Below are 26,818 nucleotides of genomic sequence, written 5' to 3'. Positions count from 1 at the left end.
GGGGGTGGCCGGCTGCGTGCGTGGCGCTGCCCCCGGAGCGCGGAGCGGGAGTGCGTGTGTGTGTGCGTGCGTGTGTGTGTGTGTGTGTCTGTGTGTGCGCGCGCGCTCGACTGGGGTGCGGTGGACTCCCGCCGACCGGTGGGCGACTGTGCCGTGCACCCGGGCAGCGTGGCCACTGGCAGCGGTTGCGGGGGTGACAGAGTGGCAGGGGGTGGTCCCGAGGGCGCAGAGCGGGGACTGGGTCCCGCGGCGCTCTCCGGGGCGGGCGCGGCTTTTCCCGAGGGTGGCAGCGGCCGGCTTGCGTGGCGGCGGCCCCTGCGTGCAGCGGGGGTGCGGGGGGCCGGCCGAGCGGCCCGGGCGTCGCCCCAAAGTCTTTGTTCAGGCCTCACATGGGAGCGGGGCTAAGAAAATGGCGGGGCTCCCAAATTTCGGAGGGTTAGGGGAGGGGAGGGAGGGATGGGCGCGCTGCCAGCCGGGGCCGCGCCTCTCGGCCGACCCTGGACGTCGCAGCCGCGGCCCCCCCACCGCCCCAAACTTTCCTCGGCGCAAACTTTCCGGCCCCGGCTGCCCCGGCTGCGGCGCGGTAGCCCAGGCGGGCCGGGGGAATCCCGTCCTGCCGCCCGGAGGCGGGAGGGGCGGGAGGCAGCCGTGGATGCCGCCGACAGCGCTGCGGCCACGCCGTCGGGTCAGCCGCGGGCACCGCAGAGCCGACCTTGGCGCGCTGCGAGAGCAGAGCGCGTCCCGCCTCCAGCGAAGTTCCCTGCGCGGCGCTCGGCGGCGGCAAAAGCGCGGGGGATGCCCGCCCGGCCGGTCCACCTTCCTGGGCTGTGGCCCCAGGCTCCGAGAGGGCACAAGAACTGTCCAGAGTCCCACAGTGGCCCTGGCAGCGCTGCCTGCAGGGCCAGGCCACTGCTGGCAACACAGACTCCGAAGAGGGGACACCTGGGGGCTGCCGAGTCCTGCCTGCCAGCGGGGCCTGCGTGTGTAAGGAGAGTCTTTGGGCCAGGCCTGGGGTCCTAACTGCCTCCTCTACCCAGTCTGAGCCCTGCCAGCCTTCTGCCAAGTGTGCCCACAGATGGGAGTGGGAGTCCGAGTGAATATGGCGGCTACCAGGTGGCGGTGTGTGGCGAGGGGCAAGACAGTTTGCCGGGGTTGAGTGTCAGCCGTGGCCACGACACACGCCTATATCCACAGACTCGAGTGTGTATGTATGTGTCGATCTCAGGGTCTGCATGTGGCTCCTTTGGGTTGGCGGTGGGCAGGCCTGCATGGTATGGACTCGTGTGTGGCCCGGGGAGCGGGGTTTCCTGTACGAAACCGGGTATAAGTGTTTGTGAGGGCACACAGGCACATGTACGTATCACAGTGTGCACGCAGGTGTAAGCAGGCACTCTAGCCACTATGGCAGCATGACGGACCCCCCACCCCCAATCTGTGCCTCTGGCTGACCAATCACTCTATCTTGGGCCGCATGACAACCTTGCCCACCTAGCGGGGTCTGAGCTGTGCTTGCCTTTGGGGCTACGCTTGGCTGGACTGTGTGCTGGTATTCGGGGCCCTAGTGGGATCAAGACCCCGTGCCTGTGTAGCGCCTTGCCCACCAGCCACCGGCCCAGTACTTGGGCCTGCCCCCTGAGACCTGGATAAGACTTGGGCCCCTGGAAAAGAAAATGCCAGTTGATGGATCCATTGGTGATAAGACTAGGAAGGGGCTGGGGTAGCACCTAGGGCCATGGCCAGGGCTTGACTCTGTGACACCCCAGAAGGGAGCTAGGGCTCGGCTCTGTGTCACAGGCCTGAGTGTACCCAGGGTGGGTGGGGGGGGGAGAGCGGTCATGGTTTCTCTGGGTTGTACCCCTCAGCTCGGTGCAGGCGGCTGCTGTCAGCTGGTCAGCAGGGTCTGGTCTGCCCCTCCCGACAATCACATCTCTTGGATCTGGAGTCTCTGTTTTTACAAATCTTTCTGCTTCCATAATTTGCCCTGCCAGTCTCTGTCTTTTTCTCTGTCTCTGTCTCTATATCTGGCTTGCTCTGCCCCCCGCCCCCCCGCCTCTGCTCTTCTATATCTTTGACTGTCTCTGTCTCTCCCTGTCTCTGTCTCTGACTTTGGTTCTGTCCCCATCTCTGCTTCCCCCCCTCTCCACGAGTCTCGGACTCTCTCTGTCTCTCTGGCCTCTCTCTCTCTTTCTCCCCCTTTTCTTTTTTTTCAAACCAGAATTGGCTTCGATTTTAAAGTCAATAAATGATTGAGCAGGAACGAGCTTGGAGCAGCGGGGCCCTGGCGGGGAAAGGCACTGTGGGCGAGGGGGAAGGGCGGGGGGTGGGGGGGGAAATCTCCTTCTGGAAAAAGCATCGAAATCCAGGGCGGCTGGGCGGGGCGCTTGCTGGCGCTGCTTGAGCCCACTGCAGCCGTAGGCCTGAGTCCTGAGTCCTCGGCAGACAGGAGGGGGTGGATGGATGAGACCCCTTCCCCAACAGACAGACACACACCAGAATGTGGACAGACATATACATCACTGCCGCTCCCAAGACAGGAACATAAGTGACCTGCTCATTCTGATCATCCAGACACATGGCCATTGAGGAACCTACAGACCCAGGAAATGGTGGACCTGTGTTCGCTCCCACCCACAATGCACACACATAAACACACACATACGCACGCGCACACACACACGCACACCCCATGAGATGGGACACGTATATCGATGTAGGCTCCTGAAGACACAGCGACAGTGCCTCCGAGATACACTCCGAGACAGGCTGACTCAAGTGTGTGTTCACCCCTGTGTGTACTCACACAGACTCAAGGACAGATGGATGGACAGACACACGGCTTTATGGAAGACATAATGCTGTTGGCTCACCTGGGTGTGTATGTAGACATGCATGCTTGCCGACATTTCCTGCCACACAGCCACATGAGCAGCAGAATGTTCACGCGCCCTTGTTTCTGTGCAGCCACACACACAATCCTTCCAGGAAAGGGGATACGGGCTGGGGCCTCCCTGATGTCCCCACCTCAGCTATCTCCTTGGGTCTCCGTGGCCCCCCTTCTATCCCCATGATGCTATTGCTCCCTGTCCTGGCGCAGTGTAGGGTCCTCTTTTTACAGTGCATTTTCTCCCTGGCTCTGGCCCTGGCTGCTTCATGCCCACTTCTGGGATAGAAGGTGTGTGCAGGCATGAGTTGGGGTGGGGCAGGCCATGCTTGGGACTAGGTTGGGCTCCATTAGATGTTTTGAGGCTGGACCAGGCCACGCTTGGGGCCAAGGGCTCTGCTGGGCTGATTTGGAGGGCAGGATGCTCCCTTCTTGCTGGGTGCTAGAGCCAGGGGTCCTTGCTGAGCCAGGAATGTCTTGTGTGGCCTCAGGGGTCCCAGATGGAGGCTGTGGGTGCAGAGGTCAAGAATTGGGCTTCGTCATAAGAGTGCAGGGTCTGAACTCTGGCTCTGCATCTTTTAATCCTGTGACTTGAACCACAGATTTTCCTGGTTCGTAAAATGGGTAATAATAGCACCTATCTCTCTGGCTCTGATTAGGCTTTAGCACAGTGCTTGGCATATAGCATGTGTTCAGGAAACGGAATGAGTTGTTGTCATTTTGGTCATCATCATTAAGTCACCCCTAGGCCTTCCCAACTGAGGGAAGAGTACTTTCAGGGAGGGAAGGCAGGGTGGAACCCCTCCCAACCATAGAAGTCCGAGTGGACTGCCTGGAGGAGGAAGCAAGAAAAGAATTTGGGAGGAAGGAAGGCAGCTCATGGCCCAGCTCCTTTCCCTGGGGTGGAGTCCTATCAGCCAAGCAGGGGACAGCAGGGGTTCAAGGCAGGAAGAGATGATGGTGGGGGATGGCGGAGGGGCGGGAGAGGAGAGACAAACCCTGCACTGCCCGGTGGGGACCAGATTACCGTTTTAGGGGGCCACTGGCTGCCCCGACCCTTTCCCTAGTCTTGACCCTGACTTCAACCAGGCCCACCTTGGGGCTGGGCTCTGAGGCCCTATTCTAGAGTGTGCAGAAGTATGTGTGTACATGAATGTCCAAACGTGAGTGGGGCAAAGAGCCTGGAGTTGGGGGTGGGTCGTGATGAGGGCTTTGGGGACGTCTGCGTGGCTCCAGAGCTGTTTCTGCATTTGCATGCAGGTGGTGTCACCTGGGTCCACCATGGGGCTAGGATGCACATGGGGGATCCTATGTGGGCACCTGGCAGGGTCAGGCAGTCACTGTGGGTGTGTGCAGGGGGTGGGCACACAGCTGTGGCTGCCAGTGAAACTCCCCTGGTAGTGAGTGTCTGATTGCTGGCTTCCATGTTCAACCTGCTGGGAGCCTGGCCTTTTGTGTCTGCCTGGTCCTTGTTCTCTCTGCTCTTGAAGCGCAAATTTGGGGTCTATCGCTTCCCCCCCACCCCCGCCCCCTGGCTGCACCAAGAGAGTCAAAGGAGGCACAGACACCTGTGTTTTCCTCCAACAAAGTGCTGAGGATGGGGCTCCTGCCCCCCCACCTTGCCGCCCTCCAGCCGGGCGGGGGGGGGGGGGGGGAGGCGAAGAGGGCTGTGTATTCATTTTCCTGTCCCCAAAGCCCCAGATGTGGAGGCAGAGGAGCCAGGAGGATGGCTGTGAGTGACTAACGGGGTTCTTCCCAATCCGCATGTGTTCACTGGTGTGTTGGGCCGTAGAGCCACCATTTTGCTGCAGATGACTGTGTAGCCACAAACGTGTCTGGGTCCCTTTGCAAGTGTTCCTGTGTCTCCAAGGGTCTGTCATTGGGTGCTGCCTGCCTGTGTCTCCAAGGGTCGTTACGAGCTCTGTCTCTGCGTATCCGGGAACAGTGGGGTTGGGGGCGGGGTGCGTCACTGTGTTTATTGGGTGCCTGGTGTGGTCTCTGTGTCGTGGTGCCCCCGTGGCATGTCGGCGTGCAACCAAATGTATCCTCTGGATATCTGACTGTTGCGGCAAAGGTTGTTATCGGTGTGGTTTACCACGCGTGTCGACCTATGTCAGCAAACGTGTCAATGCCTGTGTCTCCGGGGATCACCTCCCCCGTAGCATTTTTCATGCTGGGCTTGTCCCTGTGACCACCAGGGTGTATCTCACCGCAAGGGCCCCTCTCCTTGGCCCCCTTTGGCTTTCTGGCAGCGTGTGCAATGCCCGCTATGGCGGCCAGGCTAGCGGCTGGGAGCAGGCCGGCCTCTCCATGGCTTCCCATGAGGTCGGGCAGCCGTGGTGGCCCTGCTCCGGGCCCCGCCCGTGCCCCTGGACCGGCATGGACAGAAGCCCGTTGTGTGGCGAGGTGCGGGTGTGTGTTTGGGCCGCCCACAGGCCTCCCTCTGTCTGCCGGGTGCGCATTGATCTTGGCTTCTGCCTGTGTCCGTCCTGGCCTGGCCAGCTGGGGTGTCCGGCTGTCTCTGTGGGCCTGAGCCCTCCGCCCCCGCTGCCCCCACTGTCAGGCCTGCCCTGGGTCCCACACCTCCTATGCCACCCGCTGCCCCTTTGAGGCTCTGAGAGCTCAGATTTGGAAACTGAGGGCCCCCCCCTTCTTTCTCTCTCTCTCTCTTTCCTCCCTCTCTCCTCCCCTCCTCCCGCTCCCTCTCTCCCTCTCTCTCTCCTCCTGCCAAACGCGTCTTGGCTCCGTCTGAATATCTCTCCTCCTCGATTTTTGGCTCCAGCTCTGGGCGCGTTCACTAAAAGAAGGGCTAGCTCCCCCCTCCCTGCCCCCCCTCCTCGCTGCCGCCCCCCCTCCTGAGGAGCCCCTCTGAGAGCGGGAGTGGCCGTGCGTAGGGGCCTGGGCCCCCCAAGTGGGCTGGCCAAGGGGGCACAGGCCTGATGGGTGAGGGGGCTGGATGGACAGGGCCTGGCAGCCTGAGGGGGGCGGCAGCCAGGGTGACCGTGCTGCCTGGCTGGCCGGGCGGGCAGGTGGGGAGGGGTCGGGGGCATGGAGCTGGGGTGTCTGGCTTCTGGTGGGGCTGGCAGGCCTCTGTGAGGCGCAGCTGTGCCCAGAACTCTGAGCTGCGTTTGCCACCACTACCGATGTGGCTGCGCCAGCCGGGGAGGGGGAGGCGGGTGGCGGGCACTGCGGCGATCTGTAGCCAATCGGAAGCCAGGGTTGCACTGGGGAGCTTTCCCCCTACTGGGGCCGCACCCTGAGGGGAGCTGGGGGTGGTGGCCAGCAGTGGGCAGGGGGCAGTGCCACCACCACTGCTGAGGACCCTGCCCCCTTGGCTGAAAGCTCAGCGCCAGCCTTCCTGGCACAGATTGGGCAAGGGCGGGGGTCTGTCCCCACCTCAATCTGTGGGAGCCGAGCCGGAGGAAGGGGCAGCTCAGAGGTGCACCCCATCCCCGTGGCCTGAGGAGGAGGCTTTCAATCCGGGGCAGTCAGGGGTGGGGGCAAATCATCCAGGAGATTCCATCCTAAATATTGGCTTCAGTAGAATCATCTTGGGGGTTTATTCTGGGTCCATCTCACACAAAGTCGTACACTGTCATCGGCACATGCGGGCACAAAGAATCATGCTGTCACACACAGACACGGCACACCCGGGCACAGCACACCTTCCTAAATCAGGAGCACACAGACACAGGCGTCCCCACACAAAGAGACTTGCCTTGGCACACAGACACCTAGAGACGCCCACCGCACCCGAACACATCGGTGTGGGCTACGCATGCAGGGACGTGCACACGGGAGCAGCCCCGCAGGCACACATGGTCACACAATAACATGCCACGAGACACACAGCACAGCACAGGCACATGCATTGCTGTTGCCAAACACACAGGAGTATGGAGTGTCGCACGGACCCACAGACACTCAGTGAGAAGCACATGGCACATGCACGAATTAACACTGTCAGACACCCAGAAACATACACATGAGCACTGATCCGCACCCACCCACCATCAGACACATAGGAGCACATGCACACAGTCACCCGCTCTCAGACACACAGTGATACACGCACACTTGGCAGTGTCTGGGAACATATTTGGTCATCACACTTAGAGGGGAGTTTGCTACTGGCACCTAGTAAGGGGAAGCCAGGGATGCTGCCCAACACCCTACAGAGCCCAAGATGCCCCCACCGCAAACAGTGATCCAGCCCTCAATGTCAACAGTGCTGAAATGGAGAAACTCAGCCCTAGTCTTGTCAGACACACACAGTAACACACACACACACACACACACACGAGCACAACTGACCCCCATCACATGCACGTGCACATGCACGTGCACACACACACACACACATGCACACATGGACAAGACGCTGCTGCCAGTGCAGCACACACTCGGTCTTGCTCATCAGGACCCAGGTGTTGTCTCCAATGCAACCCCCACCCCCATACATAAGCCCAGGCACAGACGGTGTGGCATTAAAGTCCCAAGTTGTCCCAGTACATGTGGATGAATGTCACACCCACACAGGCATTCACACCTGGGTTACACCTGGCCCTGTTTGGAAATGGTGTCTAAGAGATGAGACCTGGCCTCCTCGAGCCTCCCCTCTGCCTGCCTGCCCTCTGGCTGCCTTTGAACAGCCGATTCAACCACCCTGACCTCTTCTGAAGGAATTTGGGACTCTGAGCCCCTGTGCTGGTTTGTCACAGCCTGGGGGAGAAGGCTGGGAAGCCACAGGCCTACCCTGGCCCGGGACACTCCAGCCCTCTGGCCCAGCCGCCCCACTCTAACTGTCCCACTTCTGGAAGCCATCAAGACAGTTGGGGACTGAGGCAAGGCTAATTTCTGAAACTCTTGTCCTTCGTGGGGCTGTCTCATTAATCCTCTGGCTATGGACTATTCATTTTGGACACTGGAAAAAGAGCGAAGAGAGACGGCTGGCAAAACTACACGGGGAGAGAGCATCTCATAGGATTATAATGAAGTGTCCTAAAAACCATAGTGATGGCTAAAATGTGGTATGTGCTTGCTGTGTTGCACCCTGTGCTGCCTTCCCAGTTTGTCCCCGGAATCCTACCATGTGAGGCAGGTGTGGCAGGCGTTAGCTGAACCCATGTATGCGCTACTGCACGTGTCTGACATTATAATTGGGCGGAGTCTCTTTAGTTCTGCACTGTTGGCATTTGGGACGTTTGGACATTACTAGGAGTGTGGGGGCTCCAAGCCAGCTTCCCGGGTTTGAATCCTGGCTCTGCTAGTCACTGGCTGTGTGACCTTGGACAAGTCACTCAACCTCTCTGGGGCTGTAGTTTCCTCTCACAGGGTCATGGTAAAGGACCAAAGGAGTTGGCTTGTAGAAAGTGCTTTAAAATAGTGCTTGACGTGAAGTAAGTGCTTGATTTTATAGATGAGAAACTGAGAGAAGAGATATGCAGTGCCAGGGCCAAGGGCTAAGAGGTGATAGAGCCTGAGCCTCTTCTCTGATTGCCACCCCTCTACATCCTACTGATGGGACAGAGTTGCAGCTTATTCTCTGGCCCTTACCAAATTTCAGAGTGGGCCTGTACATCCCCACACCCCCATGTGGAGCTTGCCCCAGCTGTCAGCCCTTGAACCCTCCTTACTACCCTGACCTTCAGATCTTCTTCCCTTCAGGGCTCAGCGTGAGAGTGGTGGTCGGCTCACCCACTCTGCACCACCGCTGGCCAGGCTTGCTTCACTACCTCCACAGGGGGTGATGCCTTCACCCACACCTTGCTAGGCACCCAGCTGGAGCCCGAGTGCTGGGGATGCCGCCGGGGGCCTGTGCATTCCTTCAACAAATATTTACTAAGCACCTCTCAGGTGCCAGGCCCCATTCTAGGCCCTGGGGGCTCAGCAGAGAGCAAAATCGGCAGAGGTGCCAGGCCCGGTGGGAGGGCAGACAGTGAACCTGATAAACAAGGGAGTGTCCAGTACTTGAGACAGTGATAGGTGCTGTGAGGAAAAGAACGAGTAGGGCCCATGAAGTGCTGGGCAGCTGCCGTTTTAGCAGAGGTTGTCTGAGAGGCCTCGCGGCGTGGTGCTGACCTGCCACTCCATGTAGCTCTGCCACAGCTTACGTACAGCCTCATAGGCCCTTTTGTCTCTAAGAGGGGGCAAGGGTATGTGCCTTAGCATGGTTGGGGGAGGTCAAGGGTATGTGCCTTAGCATGGAGGGGGGAGGTCAAGGGTATGTGCCTTAGCATGGTTGCCCCACCCGTCGGCCCCAAATGCATGGCCTGTTGCTGCCGCAGCCTGAGATCATCCATTATCCATATGTTTGGGGTACACTGAACGCTGCCCATCCAAGACCAGGAGAAAGGTGGCTGGGGTTTCTCCTGTAGAGAAACTGGGCCTCGATGGGCACCCGGTGTTCTCAACCCTGCTGCTCTGAGCTGGGGGTGGGGCAGGGGCAGCTGGTGGCCCGGAGTGGCACTTCCACCTGGGCCCCTCGATTTAGCTCCCCCGGGGCGGGCCCAGTTTATTTTTACCCCAGCCCGTCACCTTGGCAGTGCCAGGCTGCGCCATCTTTGTAGGGTCTTGGGGACCTGCCCACAGCTTGAGGGGACCTGGCTTTGTCTGCTCTACCTCTGAAATCCGCTGGGCCCCCATCTTCCTCACCCCCCGCAAAGTTCTAGATGTGAGGGCTCTGGGCCTGGGCTGGTGGGGTCAGCGCCGCCGGCTGGCAACCACTGTGCCCAGCCTGGTGGCATTTGGTTTGGCGCCCTGCCTGCCCGCCACCCCCACCCCATGCCCGGGCAGAGCCCAGCGGCTGCTGCTGCCAGTCTCCATTTCAAAGCTTGGGGTGGGGGTGGGGGAGCGCTGGGCGCCTCCCGGCCCCCTGCCTGTCCCGTGCCACCTGGGGCTTGTCCCCCCATGCCTGCTCCCTGGAAGGCCCTGGACTGCTTTTCTCGATGCCCCTTCGCAGCCCAGAGCTCAGCGAGGATGCCCGCCTGGCTTCCATCTTCCCTGCTCGCTTCCTCCCTTGCCTGCTTGCCTGTAATGGCTCACCATTTTTGGCATCTCCTCCTCCTCCCCCTCCCATAGGCACCAATCTCACTTCCAAACCCGCCATTGCTGGCTCTCGGGCCTTCTCTGCTGCCTGGGGCTGGGACCCTAGAAATGAGAGTTTGGGAGGGCTGGGAATGTGGGCACCAGGGGTTTTGTGTGTGAGTGTGTGTGTGTGTGTGTGTGTGTCTGGAGGGGGACACATGCTCAGGGCCAGCTTGTACAACCGGCCTCAAGGCTGGCAGAGCTGGGCTGCAGAAAGGGGGCAGCACAGAAAATGTAGACCTTTCCGTGTCTAACCAGACCCAGGGACCCAGAGTCAGCCCCTGGGCTACCAGGAGACTAAGGTGGGCATTCCTGCCAAAGTCTAGGGACTGGACTGGCAAAAGCAAGGTTTTATCTGTGGGGTGCCCAGATCCTTCCTCCTCCCAGATCCCCCTCAGGGCTTCAGGATTCCTGCTCCTCCTCTTTGGAGTTTTGGGGAGGAGAACTCAGCCCCATGTTGGGCACTCGTGCCCCCAGAGGGGCAAGGGACTTTGGAGGAACCGGTTTCCTCCCCCCCCCCCAAAGCCTGCTGCCCGGGCCTCTCTGCCTCTCTCGGCACTAAACAAAGTTTGCTAAGTAACTTCAAATGTTATTTGAGGACGGCCTGGCCTCAGCCCAAGGCGGCCCTGTGGAAACTTGTTTTTCGCTGCCGAGGCTGCAAGTATCAAAGACACACTTTCGGGGGGGGGGGTGCTTCGATGCCTCTCCCCCCTCTGTGGCAGGGGCTGGCCCTGAATGGACACACAGATGCACAGAGGCCCGCACCAACAGAGGGACACATACATCCTGCTGCGGCTTGCACACCAGACACTCGACAGCTGTGGACCTTACCCTCGTGCCCATACCATACATGCAAAACATACACTTCCTGACACACGAAATGGGGGGCGGGGTTCACGGGGTGCTGCCCCTAGCCCACTGGGTCTGGGATTTTTCCAGCTAGTGAGGTTTCTGGAAACCTGAAGTCCTGTATCCTCAGGTCTCCTGGGCATGAGGTGGTGTGCAAACAAGTCCCTTCCCCTCAGCCCTTCCCCTCAGTCCCTTCCTCTCAGCCTCAGTTTCCCCAACTGAAGAGGGAAGAGATGGGCTGGGGTGATAGAAGGGGAATCCACACTGATTAGGAGGGTGCCTGGGTTTTCTCCTCCCTCCGGCAGGGTTGATATGAGGAGCGAGTCCCTAAAATCGGGGACTGAGCACAGAGCCTGGAGTACAAGCAGTGCTCTTAAGTGGCAGCCAGTCCTGCCCCCCACAAACCTGATATGCATCCACCCTGACTGCAGGCCCCAACCTCAAGGAGCTGCAGGTTCTCCAGGTCCCAGGCAAGTCTCTGGTCTTCTCACCTTTTCCATTTATTCTCCTGGCTTTTCTTGAGCTTCCCCAAATCCTTACTTCTGTCTCTACCAGCCCTGCCCAGGCCTGGAGCTCAGGGAGAGTGTGGGAAACAGGCTTGGGGTGTGTATCCCTTACTGAAGCCAGCCAGACCTGGAGTCCTCCATATCCTGAGATCTCCGGTGACCCTCCCGGGGTCCTCTGAATCCGAGCAAGAAGCTGGGCGGTGGGGTGTGGGGGGGACGTGAGCACCTTAGTTGGCAACAGTGAGTGAAGGAGAGGCTCTATCATAGAGTTCCTCCGATCCATCACCTACCCAGATTTGCCAGCAAGTAGAGTCCCACTGGACACAATAGAAAGGTCAAGGCCTGGGGGGGGGACCCTGGACTGACTCCCCATTGTCCCTGAGATCCTCCTCCTCTGTTAGCCAGAGCCTCACCGAGGTAGGTTTTCGGGAGTCCCCCAGTCCCAGCCCCACACACACTGCCTCATCTCCACTCACAGTCAGTACCCGCAACACCCCGCCACCCGCAGTCTGTCGCGCAGTGACAGCCTGTCACAGGCACTGCCGCACACCGGCACAATCTGTCGTCCACGCACAGTCTCACACACAACCTGTCACACACACGCACACACACACAGCGGCACAGTCGCACGCACAGCCAGCCTCACGCGATCACACCAAGCGTCACAGCTTGTCACAGCCATAGACTCCTCACAATAAAAATAACAGCTACCAACTCCAGAGCAATTATGCCTGGGCAGCAGGAGGAGTGTGTGTGTGTGTGTGTGTGTGTGTGCGCGCGCGTGCACGCGTGCAGATGACCTCCTGTAACCCTCCCCACATGAGGCAGGTATGAGTAACCTGTTTTACAGATGAGGAAACAGAGGCCACAAGGTCAAGTGCCAAGGTCATGGGGTTGGAGGTGCGGGGGGGGGGGGGGGGGGGGGGGGGGGGGGGGGAGGAATTACTCAGTCCGGGCCCCAGGGGCAAGCAAGGCTTAAACAGGTCACCCTGTCTTTCAACCCACTCCTATGTAGCTGAGACTCCCCCTCCCAACCCTCCCTGTGGGAGTTCCCTTCCCATTCCCCAGATGGGCAGAACTGAGGTTCTAAGCAGTCCAGCCAAGAAACAGGGGAAGGGGCCTCAAACTGTCTGCCCTCTGAGGAAATATGAGCCAGGCTCTCCACCCCAAATGCTATTTGGCTCCTTGTGGGCCTGTGGTGGCAGGATGTCGTGGGTAAGAGCCTTTGGCTGGGGCCAGGGTCTCAGTCCCTGGGGGTGGGGATGGGGGTGAAGGAGTAGGGGACTGAGGAATTGGCAGCTGTAGGCCCCAGTGAAGTCCCTCCCCGAAAGCCAGGGCCCAGAGACTAGGGCTGCCCAGCACCCCTACTCCCCAAGGCTCTCCGCATTCCAGGGCGATTCCTCCTCCTCTTCTGCTGCCCGCCTTCTCTCACTTTCCCCTTCTTTGTTCCACCCCTGCCGCTCCCCGGGGCTTCCCCCATTAGAGCTGCCCTGGCCAAAACCAACACGCCTCCAATGACTTCCCGCCGAGGCTGGCTGGGCAGCTGGCCCTGCCCCCTGGCCTGCTCAGGGGTTAGATCCAGGTTCTGCTGGTCTCGATGGTGGCCCGGCACACATGGCCGCTCCTAAGGGGCTTGCAAGCACATACATATGCCCCGGTGCAGCATCCCGGTGCACCCGGGTGCACCCGTCTGGACCCGCATGCCCATGTCCAACAACCCAGCAGGACACTCAGGCGGGCTTTCATGTGCACACATAAGCACACCCCCTCGCAGAGGCTTAGACAGGGGTCTCAAGCACACTCTTGCCTAGCACCCCCATGGGGATCCCAGGCACCGCCAGTTTATATGCACACACAGGCCTGACACCCTAGTGAGACTGCCAGGAGCACACATGCCCATAAATACGCCCTTGCCCGACATCAGATGGGGTCCCCCTAACACACATACACACACCACACACCACACCACACCACACCACATGCACTATCCTGCTTGTGCCCAGACCTGGCTCTGAGCACAGGCACTGCGCTGTGCCCCCATGGGTGTGCTGGGCTCAGGTGGGTCCACAAGCCTACAGGAGGTGCTGATGCCCACACACGTGGCTCCAGGCCCACGTAGGTAAGCACCTCCCCAGCCTGCACACGCGTGTGTTTCACGTGAGCTGCACACCTGCCAGGCCGCCCAGGGCACCTGGCTCCAAAGAAGCATTCAGGTTGTTGGGGGAGGAGACCGGTAAGCGGAGGCCTAATTCCCACCGCCAGCCGGATTTCTCTTATAACACCCGCCTCCCCAAATGTCCCTGGGGTGAAGGTGAGAGCCCCAGAACTGTTATTCGGTGGCTTTCCTGCATGTGACATATTTATATTGGAAATTTGTGCCTTTATATGTATTTTATATAGACCCTCCTCCCAATTCCTAATCCACGTTTGGACTTGGATTTTACCATCCCCCTCTCGGCTTGGTCCCAAACCTGCAAACCCATTTCGCCAAGCAGGGACATGGGACCAGGCGGCGGCAGCAGCCTTCCCCCTTCCCGCTGTGGACGCCCCACGTTCTTAAAGGCCGGGCCACACCAACGAATCCTGCAGCACTCCCCGAAACACAATCGCGGGGGTGGGTGCTGGCGGCCAGACGTTGCTTTTTGGTGTGTGTTTGCTGTTGCTGCTTAAATTAATCCTGAGTGACGGCCCACAATTCCTCTCCACAAAGAGGCCATTTAATGCCCCCTCCTCGGGCGAAACTTCCATTTGCCCCCATGAGCCCAGCTTGGCAGCTCAGACCCTGCGCTGCCCTCCAGGCCTTCCCCTCAGGTGCGCCTGGGGCGGAGGCTGATTCCCCTTGCGCACCAGGGACCTCAGGAGCGAGTGGGTGGATTTTGGAGGGGTGGGAGGTATCTTAAAATAGAAGCGCTTTGCCGAGCAGAGGTGGGGCGGGGGTTGTCTCAGGACTCCCTAGATGGTCCCACTGCCCAACTATAACGCTTTGATGCCCCAACCAGGCCGCCTCCCACCCCCCAGGTACGCGGGTGCATCACGTCGTGTGCCTTTGCGAACCTCGGCAGAAATGAGCCACCGGTATCATGTACTAGCCCCAGCATATGCCCCTTGCCAGGTGCCCACCGCCTACAAGCGCCTTTCATTGTTGCCTCCAAGGTGTTCTTTTCGTGCGTGGCATTCCCGGACCCGCCGCAATCAGCTCACGCCCGGGGTGGGCGGGCGCGGGGGTGGGGGTGGAGGTCGTGGGGAGGACCCTCCCGCGGCTCGGGCAGGGGGAGGGCTGTGTTCTTTCCACGCGGCAGGACACAGGTGCTGACGGCCTCGCTCCCCTGCACCGCACATCCCCAGGTGGAAGCGACAACATACCCCTCGACGGTGCGGGTGACCCTGGCCCCGGGGCACCGCGGGCCGTTGGCCCTGAGCGGGCCGTGCGCAAAGTCAGACGTGCGCGTGCGTGGAGGCAAAAAGGCGGGAAGCCGCAGTGCGCCCAGCGCCTGTGCCCACGACGGTTGGGTCGCTTGGGCGGAACCGCACAAGGCAGTTGAGCGAGGACTGAGGAAGGACCACCGCCCCCACGGGCAGGTGAGAGGAAACCCGAACAGGCGTGAAGGAGCGAGGCTAAGAACAAGGCCGCTGCCGCCCCCAGGCCCGGTCCCTGCGGGGGTCCTTGCCCTCCCTCCGCCCCGCGCCGAGCCGGCGGGGCTCCCTTCCGCCCCAGCGCGGCCTAACCGCCCCGGCGACCACCCAAAAGTGACCCCGCGTGGCGTCGAGGGCCAGCCCGGGTCGCGTTCTGGGGCCCTCAACCTTTGCGGCAGCAAGGCCACCGCCAGAAGGGGCTCAAATGGCGGCATTTTGGCCTGTAAGCCGCTTGGGTCCCTAGGCGCCCCGGGTGGGGCTGCGGGCCGCCTTTGCCTGTTTCCCCGCGTGCGTGCGGGTCCGGATCCCCGACCGGGAATAATGCGCGCGAGGGCTTTGGAATGAGTGCGATGTTGGTAATTCCTGATATTCTTTGGTCGCGCGGAGGACTTTTGGGGTTAAATGCCCCAGAATCTGAGGGCAGCCTCGGGACACCGATCTGGAGAGGGTCCTTTCTCTGCGCCCCTTCGCCGGCGCGTCGCTGCCTCCGGACCCCAGGCCTCCGAAGAGCCCCCGCATTTCTCCCCGCGCCGCCTCTTTTTGGGGAATGAGGGAGGGGAAATTTAGCAGGGGAGATTTTTGTTTGTTTCGAGGGTTGGCTGGGTTTGGGGGCGTTTGGCCTCCAGCAAGCACGGGGAAGAAATGTGACTAAGTGGCAGAAAATGTGCTTTCCCTTCCCCTCTCCTCTGCCTTCAGGCCCCGGGAGTTGCGCAGTCTCCAAGAACCTTTAAAAAAATTTCGCCCAGATCCCCTCTGATCAACACTGCGTTTCCTCTCAACGGATGACTTCTTGAATTTGGGGGTGCTAAGCTCCCCTGCTCCACTGCTGCCAACCATTCTGCAGCACTACCTGGGCCGGCCAAGGGGGGGAAAAGGATGGAAAATCGTGGAAAAGGAACGTGTGCACGGAGTGGGCCCGACTTAACCTGTTGGAGGAGGCTGGTGTCCGGATGAAGCCACCCAGCCACCCCTCCCGAGCTGGAGCAGCACCCCAGCATTCAGTGAAAGTGCCCCCGGGGCCTCCCAATGGGAGGCCCCTCGGAAACCAGTCATTAACACAACTTCTTATCGGCCAAATTACTTAAATGCGCTTTGGTGGTGTTAGGTCCTTTTCCTTTTCCAAGTGCAGATGACTCAGCCTACTCCAGCTGTGCCTGGGGAGGTGACCCGGGCAGCGGCTGACCCTGCCCACTGAACCCAGAGGCAGCCCATTTCAGCAGCACCCCCAGGCCCCAGACTCCCAGACTACACTGGCTACACCCCCAACACCTTATATTTCAGGTCATGTTTTCCTTCTTTCTAAAAAAATATTTTTTTTAATTTAAAGGAGTTTTATTACTTTTTTTTTTTTTTTCTTTTTTAAAGCGTGAGACAGAGGCTGATGGAACCGGGCTGTTAAAAAAAGAAAGAAAAATACATGCCGGTGGCACTCTGTGGAGCTGGCGAGGCTCGCCTGCCTCACGACAGAGCTTTTTGGTCGCCAGTTCCCTTGTAGAACCGGGCGTGGGGCACCTGGGATCTCCGACACTGAAAAGGCGCTATAGAAATGCAAGGAATTATTATGATTTTAATAAAATTGTGTCTCATTTAGGAGCGCGCTTCTGCGCTGCCTCTGTCGTCGGAGCCCGGGTTTGCCGCGGCAAAGTCTGTAATCAGAGAAAAATACCAGCTTTGTTGAGGGTTAGAATGTATCATTGGCTAATGTGTGTGGTTTTTTTTTTTTAAATAATGCTAAGCATTGGAATAATTAAAGAGTGAGAAATAACTCGTCTCTTCTCTCCCCTCGTCATTGTCTTATTTAAGGGTGAAAAGCGTGCTTTTAGGCAGAGCTGGTTAGTTTTAATGCGGGCTTTTTTTTCTCGCCCGCCTTTCCCTCCGCTCCGGTCTGATTCGCAAATCCCCAAACTGGCACAAGCCGGGAAACTTGCGGCAGCCGTTCCTCTCTTGGAGTTGGAGCCTAGCTTTCCTTTTTTCCCCTCTTTCAGAGACAACCCTCTCCTCTTCCCTCCCCCGCCTCTGGGCCCTGACCCACTGCCTGGTTTGCGCTAGAGCGATTTAAAAAAGAAAGAAAGGAAGAAAGGAGCCGGGCTCTGGTACCCCTGTGCCAGCCGAGGGCGCGTTTCCCAGGCGGCGGGCTGGTGGGAAAGTCAAACTGGGTGGGGGGGTGGGGGGGTGGGGTCTCAGAGGCAGAGTTTTGATGCCTACCCTGCACTACCCCCCCCTCCAAAAAGAAGCAAGTATTTCTAAAGATCGCAGGATTAGAGGGCTCAGATCCCTTGTCATATTTTAAATTAAGCTGAACAGTTCTTTCTTCTCAGCCCCATATGCAATAGGAAGTGAAAATTCGGTCCTTGAGCCTGACTTGGCAGCCCAGTACCCGTGGTAGGGGAGAGAACTGCCCACTTGGGCTGGGTCTGGCGTCCAGCCCCAGGACAGTACTACCACCACCCACAGGGACCAGATTTGAGGCAGGAGAACGGAGTACAGAGCCAATGGTGGGCATGGCCTGGGGAGATGTGGGAATCGAGGAAAGGGCGCTTCATCAGGGCTGTAGAGGTTTGCTTCAGGCTAGTGGGATGTTAAGTGGTGCCCCACCCTTCCCCCAGTTGTGGGGTGGATGGGCTCAAAAGGAAAAGGAGTTTCTGTAGTGCTTGGGAAGTCTTAGCTCCCTGTGAGAAAGAAAAGGGAAAAGTGGGCAAAAAATGGAGGTAGAGACTTGTGCCCACAGGCACTGCTTCGAGTTGCAAAGGAGTTAGTTATTTATTTGCTTCAGGTGTTTTTAATTAAATGTGTTTCTCTTTTATTTTCCTTGTTATTTGGTGCTTAGACTTTTTCGTGATCCCTTGCATTTTGTCTTTTTACATAAGCAGAATCCCCCCCCCTTGGAGAGATATTGTGGGAGGTACTTTGCCTTCAGTGCTTTCTCTTTCCTGCTTTTTTTAAAATTTAATTTTAAAATTATAAAGTAAATTTAGTGCGAGTGAAAGTGAGGGGGGAGCCAGCTGGGGCTGGAGCCAGGGAAGGGGGAGGCAGATGCAGCAGGATTGGGCCTCCCTTCCTGTGGCAGCTCTGCCCCAGGACCCCCTCACTCCTCACCCTGATAGACTTTTGGGGACTGGAATGAGGGCAGCCTGCCTGGATGGGTGCTCACTTACCCTTCAGGAATCCCTGGCTCTGCAGAGCCACTTCCCCATTACCCCCCACATCCCTGGAGCCCCCCAGTCTCTGCCAGCCGGCAGGGTGAACAGAGAGTCTCTTACTCCCGTTGGTCACTACGGCTATTTGGCTTTCAGCTTGGTGGGCCCTGTTTGTCCAACACACACACACACACACACACACACACACACACACACACACACACACCCTGCTGGTCTGCTAACCCTGCTGCACAGTTGGTTGCCCTGTTGATGGGATCAGAGCTGGGCAGGCACAGAGAGAGACAGAGACAGAGAGGCGAGAAACCCCTCTGCAGCAATGAGGTTTCAAGGGGCTTCTTTTCACCACACATTTTTTTGTGATCACATGAGTAGTGCATGCTGCTCTGTTAACACATGTGTATACATAGGTACTTGCATTTGACATTACTGGTGGAGGCAGGAGCTGTTTCTAAGGCATATAAACTATGAGAACTCTATAGCTTAAAAACTAAAGGCCTGTTCAGCAGTGCTGAAAATGTTATATTTCTTAATCTGGGTGGGGTTACACAGGTATGTTCACTTTGTGAAAATGTATCGAGCGCCAGACTTAGAAGTGTGCTATCTTCTGCTCTTCTTTTTACACATTTCAGTTAAAAAGTTTTTTTATTTTAAAAAAGGAAGACCCAGCCTCAAAAGAAAAGGCCTTCCCTTACAAAATAATAATAATGATGATAATAAATGATGATTTAAATAAGAATGTCCTCCAGCCTACTTTGCTTAGGTCTCCCACTAAAGAATGGTGGCAGGGCTTGTAAAAATTAGTGGGCTGATAAAAAAGCTCACAGACGTGTGGCCCACGAGGCTTCCAGACCCATCCACGTGTGTTCGGAGTGCCAGGAAACCGCCTGCAGACTCAGATCTAGTTGTAGGATTTTTAACATCTCAGGACCAAAGGATGAAAAGTGGTAAGGAAGAAGTTACTTGCCAATTACATTTTGCTGTCAACATCTGGAAAGCAAAATTGCAGCTGTTCTCTCTGCCCCCCGATTACCACCTCTTCTTTTTTTTTCTGTACACTTAAAATTTTGTATGCGTGCCATCCATATTTCGGTTTTCTGCTCTGTTAAAACATCTTCACGGCTCTGTTCAAATCGAGTTGTTGGGTTTGGGATATATATATATATATATATATATATATATATATATATATATACACACACACATATATTTTATAGTCTGAGGGTGTAATTTTTTGAGCAATTTACTTGAACAGGCTGGCAATCAAGTGATAATCCCTTCCTTTTTCCCTTTTCTTTCCCCTTCTCGGCCTTCTCAGGACTGTTTAGGCCAGAAGCTTTCAGGGAGGACGCTCTCGGCTGCCCTAGCCTCTGCTCCTCTGGGCAGGTACTACAGCTTCACCCTCCACGGCCCTTCTGCGGTGTTTTTGTTTTCCCTTCGCCCCCCAAAAATATTTGAACCAAAAAGCTTCTTTTTTTTTTCCTCCACCCACAGCAAACTGAAAGGGCTAGTGAACCGTGATTCAACAGAGCGAGGGCGCCTCTTTTCTTCCTTAGCATTAATTAACTCAAGTTCGTTAGGACGTTGGGTCTGTCGCCCACAGTTTTCTCTTGTGTGTGCTGAATCGGGTCATAGAGGGAGACTTCCCGTGCAAACAGTTTGTGTTGGAGCTGGAGGACACAGAGGGGGAGAGAGGGTGAGAAAGAAAGAGAGCCGGAGAGGGATGGATTTGTGGCCGAGGGGGTGGTCAGGTCCTGAGCTTTTGGCACCCCGGTGCCAGCTTCCGCAGGGGTTAGACATCAGGGGAATGAGAATTCTCAGGTTTTCTTGGCCACAATCCTGCTAATAAAATAGTTGGGGAGAGCAATACATTTTGAAGGATTGAAAAATGTCTTCCTTCCAACTCCTAAAATTGTACATTTTGGGGAAGCTGCTTGCCTAGGCAGGGCCGGCCCAGCTCCCCTGAGCCCTCAAGCAGTGAAAATCCCAGGCTGTTCCTATCCTGGCCACCCTGCTCTCTGCCCCTGGCTCTGGGCACTGCCTGTTGCCGCGGCAACTGCAAGAAATAGGCTCTCTGTGGGCCAAGGGTGCCAGGAGTGCAGACCGGCCGAGGGCGGGTGGGGGGGGTGTCAGAGAAACTCTCCTCTTGCCCTGGTCCTTCTGTCCTGTGGCACGGGGTAGGTGGTGGTGGGAATAGACCAGGTAAAGCAAGGCCGTATCACAGTGGAACCTGATGGAACTCTTGAAGACCTGGGAGGGCCACTAGAGGAGTCTCAGAGGTGCAGGATCAGTGTCGTGGGGAGGGAGAGGAACATCTCCCCTAGAGGATCCCTAAGCCATTTATGGGGTCGGGAGTTACAGCTGGCCTCAGGCAAATTTTCAACATTTTGCCATTTGCTCTGGCCTCTCCTGCTCTCTGGGCATTTTTACGTGGCCTCAGAGACCTCAACTTCACGTGCTGGTTTCTCCTTCCCGTGCCTTTTGTCAGTTTTTCAGTTCTCAGAGAAAGTTGTGAAGCTGGCTTGTGGGGTTCTTCCTTCTTCTGGGGCCGAGGCCATGGCTGAGTGGCACTTTCTAGTGGCACCAGGTGGGTGAGACTCAGGCTCTGCACTGTTCTTGCGCCTTCAAGTCCAAGTCCATGGCTATCCTCTGCCTTGTGCGCCCAGCGGAGGATCCCACGTAGCCCTCCAGCTGGAGGACAGGGCTCTGGCCTTCCTGGCTTTTATTTCTATTTGGTGGCATAAGGAAGTCTCAAGCTAAATAGTGAATTAAAGACTAGGGTTTTTGTTTTCTAGTCTCTGTAGAGGATGAAAGTAAATTTCCAGATGCACTAGAGAGAATAGACGGTCTTCCCAATACCTCTGTTCCTACCCTATTTTATTTGGTGCCAGGAGGGTGAGGGGAGATGCGCCTGGAGCAGGGTAGTGTTTGGAGCCAGAACGAGGCTGCCTGTTGGCCCGATCCCAGGCCACCGCTCCCAGTTTGTATGTAGACAGGAGGAGAAAAAGAAGGGAAAGGGAGGTGGTTTTATAGGAGAGGAATGTGCGGCCTGGTTCTGATGCAGGCCGTATCCTAGACCCAGCATGGGGGTGTAGGGCAATTCCATTCAGCGATCGCGAGGACGCTAGAAAAATTGTGTGGGGCTGCCTTTCCTGAGCAGAGGAAAACAGGCCCAAGTCAGCCAAAAACCCGCTTTGTCCAAATTCTCTGAGCCTCCTCGCAATGTGCATTTTCTGGTTTCCATGCCTGGCATTTCCAGATTCTTGGATGATTTTACTCTGGCTGCAGAACCCCTTCCCGCCTTCCCCCACCCCCTGGAGAGGGGAGGCCCCACCTACCTCTAGGATAAGCCGGCCTGGCCCCTTCCTTCTGCCTGCACTACAGTTCTTTTTCCATTTTTGCCCCAGGGTCCGGACACTGCCTTCTTCTGTGCCTTCTTGTGTCCCTCCTTCTGTGGGACAAGATGGGAGATATTGGGGATACAAAGTTGACCTCCTTCCGTTCAGGCCAATGATGAATTATAAAAATCCCAGGAATTGGGCAGACTAATCAGGGCTCTATTTGTGGCTTTTCACATTTTCCTGCTTCCTTTTTCACCCAGGCTGCAGATAGGCAGTAGTAAAATGGATACTGAAATATCTGGTTAGTCCTATGTAGGTTTTGTTAGTTATTTGCACTCACTGTGTATAGTTTTCCAAATTAGCATGGAAATATATATATATATATATATATAAAATCAGCATGTGTCCAGGGTCTGAGAGAATAAATTTGGGTCTTAAAGCAAGTAGGATGTGGACAAATAGGATTTTTGTAAAGATAAACGTTCAAACAGCAGCCCTGTTTTAAAGATACAACTTCTTATGCTTCTAGATGTTTCACTATTGGCAGGTATGGGTCACTTTTGAAAACTGTCTCAAGCTGGGAAGACTATTTTGTTTCCTTGAAGACTTTTGAATACTGAGGTTCTGTATGAATTTTCCTATTTTCCCTTAAGTAATCCACAAGGCTTCATTTGTTTTGTGGAGTTTTGGAAAACCACACATTTTACTTTCTTCACTTTCTTGCGATAGAAGCAGGCATTTTCCTCAGCTAGTTTTTCTTTTTTACCCCTGACCCAGAGCCCTTGTTTTTTGTCCCTGCTTGTGTTTTTTTTTTTTCTTTTTTCTTTTTCTCTTTTCACCCTTGTCTTCTCTCCCTCCATCTTTGTCTTTCTCTCTTTGCAGTTTTGGGGCCAGCTTGGCTTTCTCGCTCCAGGTTTGGCTTTCTTCTCCCTTTCTCTCTCTTATCCTCTTTTACTGTGGTCTGATCAGTCTTTTTCTCTTGGAGGCACATTATTCCTAGTGATGGCTGAAACTGGCTTGGGTATTTCAGAAATGTTTCAGTGAAAACTGTTGCTTTAAAAAAATCAAATTCTATATGCTTGACAATAAGAGAGGCCCTTCTCTCACAAAGGCAGAAAAATCCCTTTCCACAAACCAAAAGCCCATGTTAATTTTTAAAGTCTTATCTCTGGCTTCTCAGTTTTTCTTTTAAGTGAAGAAAACACCTTTCCCCCCAAATTGCCTGCTTTTCTTTTATTTTCTCTCTTGTCTTTAGTTTTGTTTTTTGCTCCCTGCTCTCACCAGCATCACTGGCTTCCTCTCCCCCCTCCCTGTTATTTTTCTCTCATCCTCTCTCCCCCCTCCCCTCTCTCAGAGGCCTGCCTGTCCCCTTGCTCCCTCCATACCCTGAACCCTTGCACTTGTGGGTGACTCAGCCCTTGGAGAAGCCTTGAATTGTCTGAGGGTTTTTTGTCTTGGCTCTTGTCCGTGTGCAGGGTGCAGAGCCTCTGAGCCCGCAGCCCAGGCGGGAGGGGAGAAGCGAAGGAGGCTGGGTCTGGGACAGGTAATCTTCCAACAGAGCCTCCACTCTCTTAACAAAAGGGGGACAGTCCCCTTTTGTCTGGGGCTCCTGAGAGGCGTGTCTAGGGCCTAGAGCCACCACTGGGGCATGGAGGAGGAGGAGGTTGCTGCGGTGGGGGCATACCCAGTGTTTCTGATGGAACCCGATTGATTCCTCTCCGTGTGTGCCCATGGAAGAGAGAGCTTCTCCCCTCCCTCCAACCGTTAGGAATACCCTGGCCTCTGGTCTCTCTTCCAAAAAAGAAACTCTCCTGCACACCCCAGACAGTGGCCCCTGTGGGAACAGGGTTAGGGGAGAGTGCTCCCTGGGAATCCACTCTGCCCACCTTCAAGGTTACAACAACTGGCAGGAGAAGGACAATTGCCGATTGTTCTCCTTCCGTGTTACTCCCCTGGGAAGGGCCTGTTGCTCCTCCTGTTAAGAGAGCATTGAGGGGGTGCAGTGGGCTCTGTATGGATCCCTGAGGCTCTATTGAGAAACTCCCCTGGCCCTCCTGGGCCACTTCTACGTCCACTCTCTCTGCCATTCCCTCGACCTTTGACCCCTCCCTCCAGAATGAATAGTGCATCTTGTCCTGTTTCCTTAACTTCCATGTGGATCTTTCCATCTCCCCACCACCCACCCTGTTGTACCACTGGTTTCTGAATCAACCCATGTTTTGCGCATCTTTTCTACCCGGCACTGTGGTCTGTGAAACAAAATATGCCAGAATTCTCCAGGAGGCCCATGTTGGCCATTTTCTGTTCGGTGTCTAATATTTAGTATAAATCAAAATGCCAGAAAAACACCCGTGTGCCAAATATAAACTCACTTCTGGTTTTTACCATCTCATCTTGACTCTAGAAAGTAAGATTGCTTCTCTCAAGGTGGAGAGGCAGGGTTTGGTATCTTATGTCACTCAGTTAACATCTTTGGCTAATTGGACTGAAGCTGGTTATTAACATGATGTTAATTATTGAATGCTACTCTGAGGCCTGTCCGCAATGACACCTGCCTCCTGCTTGCTCACCTCTGCTTCTCTTGAGGTCAGCTGTGAGCTCTCTTCAGACAATTCAGGACCTGGACCAGGGTCCCAGGTGCTGGCCCGCACCTTTCCCATTGTCAAGGTTCAGCGCCAGCCCAGGGCTGCATGTTTTGTTTTGGCACACCCCAGGCGCTCTTCCGGGAACCTTTCTGCCAGCATAAAGGCCACCGAGCACAGGGTTTCAGATGGGGAAGAAAGGGGCACGAGTGAGCAGTGACCTTTTTCTCGATGCCAGCTGAGGGCTGAGCCTCGCCTGGGGAGAGGGCAGCTGTAGGGACAGTTCTGAGCGGGATCAGTCTCTCCCTGTCTGTTCGTGTTCTCTGCTCTTCTTTTAATAACTGTCCCCTCCTTACAGCTTTTCCAAGGCCTAAGGCAGGCTGCCCAGTAGCCCCTAGCAGAGAGAACCCTGTGGAGGTGGCACTCACCCCAGGCCTCCCTCTCCTGCAATCATCCTCTCACTTGGCTGGGAGGAAGGCTGCTTCCCCATGACTCGGTTTCCCCAAAGTTGTCCGGCTTTTCCTGCTAGAGCCTTTCTTTTCTTGTTTGTTGTTTCCTGGCTTAGCTTTCTCCTTTCATGCTGATTTCTTTTTGTATGCTCTTGCACCTTGCTCCATAGGGGTTCTATGGGTGCGGGGCCCTTTAGTCTGAATTGAATTGGGGGGATAGGTGAGTGTTGCCCCTCCTCCAACCTAGAACCTAGAAGCACTAAACATGGATCAAGTAGAGAAAGCGAAGCTGGAGAAAGCAAAGAATGAAGTGTCTAGGGACTGGGGGGAGGCATCGCAAGACTCAGTGACTGTTCAGAAGTAGTGTCCATCTTCCTGCCTTTGTCACTTTTCCCTGGGATTGGCTGTTGTGTTTGTGGCTGCATGTAGTGCTTGTCAGCGGAGTGCTGTGACAGGAGGCTATTTTAATAAACTGTTGCAGTTTCTCTAGCCGAGCTGCATTGCGTTGGCATCCCTCGTCACCGCTAATGGAGCGTGCGTGGCTGGGTGTAGGCTGAGGGAGGCAGTCGAGCTCGCTGGGGGCCTGGGGGTGGGTGTACACCTCGTCTGGGAGTGTTCCTGCCAGCGGCAGCCAGGCTCGGGGAGGAAGGGGTGGCCGCACCCTGGGCGCCAGGTCCCTGCCCTGGAAGTGCTGCTGGCATCGACACTTTCCGAGCTCTCTTTCTTCTCTTTCTATTCATAGCACCGCAGGCTCGCGTGTATGGCCAGGGAGGAAAACTTCCACTCGCCCCTGTGCGCTCCATAAATAAAAAAAGAAATAGAACCAGAAAGAGAGTGTGAGGGCCTGAGAGAAAGAGACTGAAACCAAAACACAGAGAAGGCGCAGCTGCTCTCCCCAAGGCCTTCTGGGGCGCCCGCCCGAGCCAGGCCTTTATTTATTTCTTTTTCTGGCTTAAAAAAAAAGAGAAAAAAAATCCGTGTCTTCCTCAATCCTAGCACCCCCCCCCAAGCTCTACCCCCCCCTTCCAAATTTGCTGGCTGGCTGCTGCCAAATGGACCCGAGTGGGAGCCTGGAATGAAAAATTCATAACTGCTGGACTTTGCTTGTTCATTAGACGTGAACTTGTCGATTGGGCAAATTGTTTTTGGTCTCCAACTGCCGGGGGCTCTCCCCACCCTCCCGGCTCGCCTGGTTCCCTCCTCCCCTTGGACACAGCCATTGGCTGCTCGAGGATGTCTCATTGCCAAATAGGTGGATCCTTCTCTCTCTCTCTCTCTCTCTTCCTTCCCCCCCTTTTTACTGGCTTTGGCACAGGCAAATGGATGGGGATTGAGCATGAAAGGGGAGAGAGAGGGAGTTTGAGAGAGAAAAGCAAAAAAAAAAAAAAAATAAAATAAATAAAATAAATTAATTAATTAAAAAAATCCAAAACCCAACCAGCTCTCTCTCTCTCTCTCTCTCTCTCTCTCGCACTCTCTCTCTCTCTCTCTCTCTCTCACACACACACACACAGCACCATCCCATCCACGTCCTCCCTCGCTCTCTCCCTCGCTCTCTTCTTTCCTCCCTCCCTCCCTTACTCCCTCTCTCTCTTGCACGCGTCTGCCAGCGACGGTCTGCAGCCGGTCCGAACTCGTCCTTTTCCCCGGGAATCTGCGAGCTCCCCCTTTGCCTGCGATCAGGCTCAGAGGCGGAGGGAGGCAGCGCGAAGTTTACACCCCTGTGCCGCTGCCAAAGCCGAAAGCCTTTTTCTTCAGCTGCTGCTTTCCCCCTCCTGGTTTTTGTTTTTGTTTTGTTTTGTACGGGGGGGGTGGGGTGGGGTGGGGGGTGGGGTAGGGTGTACTGTGTGTTGGGGGTGATGATTGGGAGGTAGGTTTTGATTTTTAAATTTTGCATATTTTCCTTCTCTCTCTCTCTCTCTCTCTCTCTCTCTTAAAACTGAAAGAGGATGCACAGGAGGCGAAATTGAAAATTTTTTTGTTGGCTTTTGTTTACCTGGCGTGTGTGGCAACCGGCTCGCTCCCTCTCTCTGCTTGCTATCCCTGACCTTTCTTTCTTTTTGCTCCTTTTCAAAAAAAATATTAATTTCCCCCTTCTGTGCAATGGAGCGTGGAGGGGGGAGGAGGGGGAAGGGTTTGAGAATCCACCCAAGCCCGGCCCCTATTCCCCAGCACACCAATAATAACCCCCTTTAAAACATTTACCTTCCTCCCCTGCTCCTCCCCCTCCCCCTCCCCCCACCCGCCCCCAACTCACAACTCTGTTGAGTCCAGAAGCTCAGAATCGGGCGTTGGGCTTTGCCGGGTGCTTCAGATCAATGGTAATTATTTAATTT

At 55.9% G+C, this 26,818-nt stretch overlaps 1 protein-coding gene across 5 annotated transcripts in view; it reads left to right on the top strand.

The window, feature by feature from the left end:
- Positions 1–26,818, top strand: part of NFIX (nuclear factor I X) — a 104,556-nt gene that overhangs the window by 8,252 nt on the left and 69,486 nt on the right. The window contains exon 1 of one of the 5 annotated variants that reach the window (XM_038567109.1): positions 14,752–14,901. The exons of 3 other annotated variants lie outside the window; for them this stretch is intronic. Coding sequence is in view for 1 of the 2 variants with exons in the window: in XM_038567102.1 (XP_038423030.1) it covers positions 26,801–26,803 (3 nt within the window). In the remaining variant the exon portion in view is untranslated. Of the gene's footprint in view, positions 1–14,751; positions 14,902–26,374; positions 26,804–26,818 lie in introns of those variants that run through there. One more of the 5 variants, XM_038567102.1, reaches the window with a different exon arrangement.

Source organism: Canis lupus, chromosome 20 (genome assembly GCF_011100685.1).
Source record: "Canis lupus familiaris isolate Mischka breed German Shepherd chromosome 20, alternate assembly UU_Cfam_GSD_1.0, whole genome shotgun sequence".
Taxonomy (NCBI): Eukaryota; Metazoa; Chordata; class Mammalia; order Carnivora; family Canidae; genus Canis; species Canis lupus.
The sequence above is the reverse complement of the archived record's forward strand: the minus strand, read 5'-3'. Positions and strand labels throughout refer to the sequence as shown.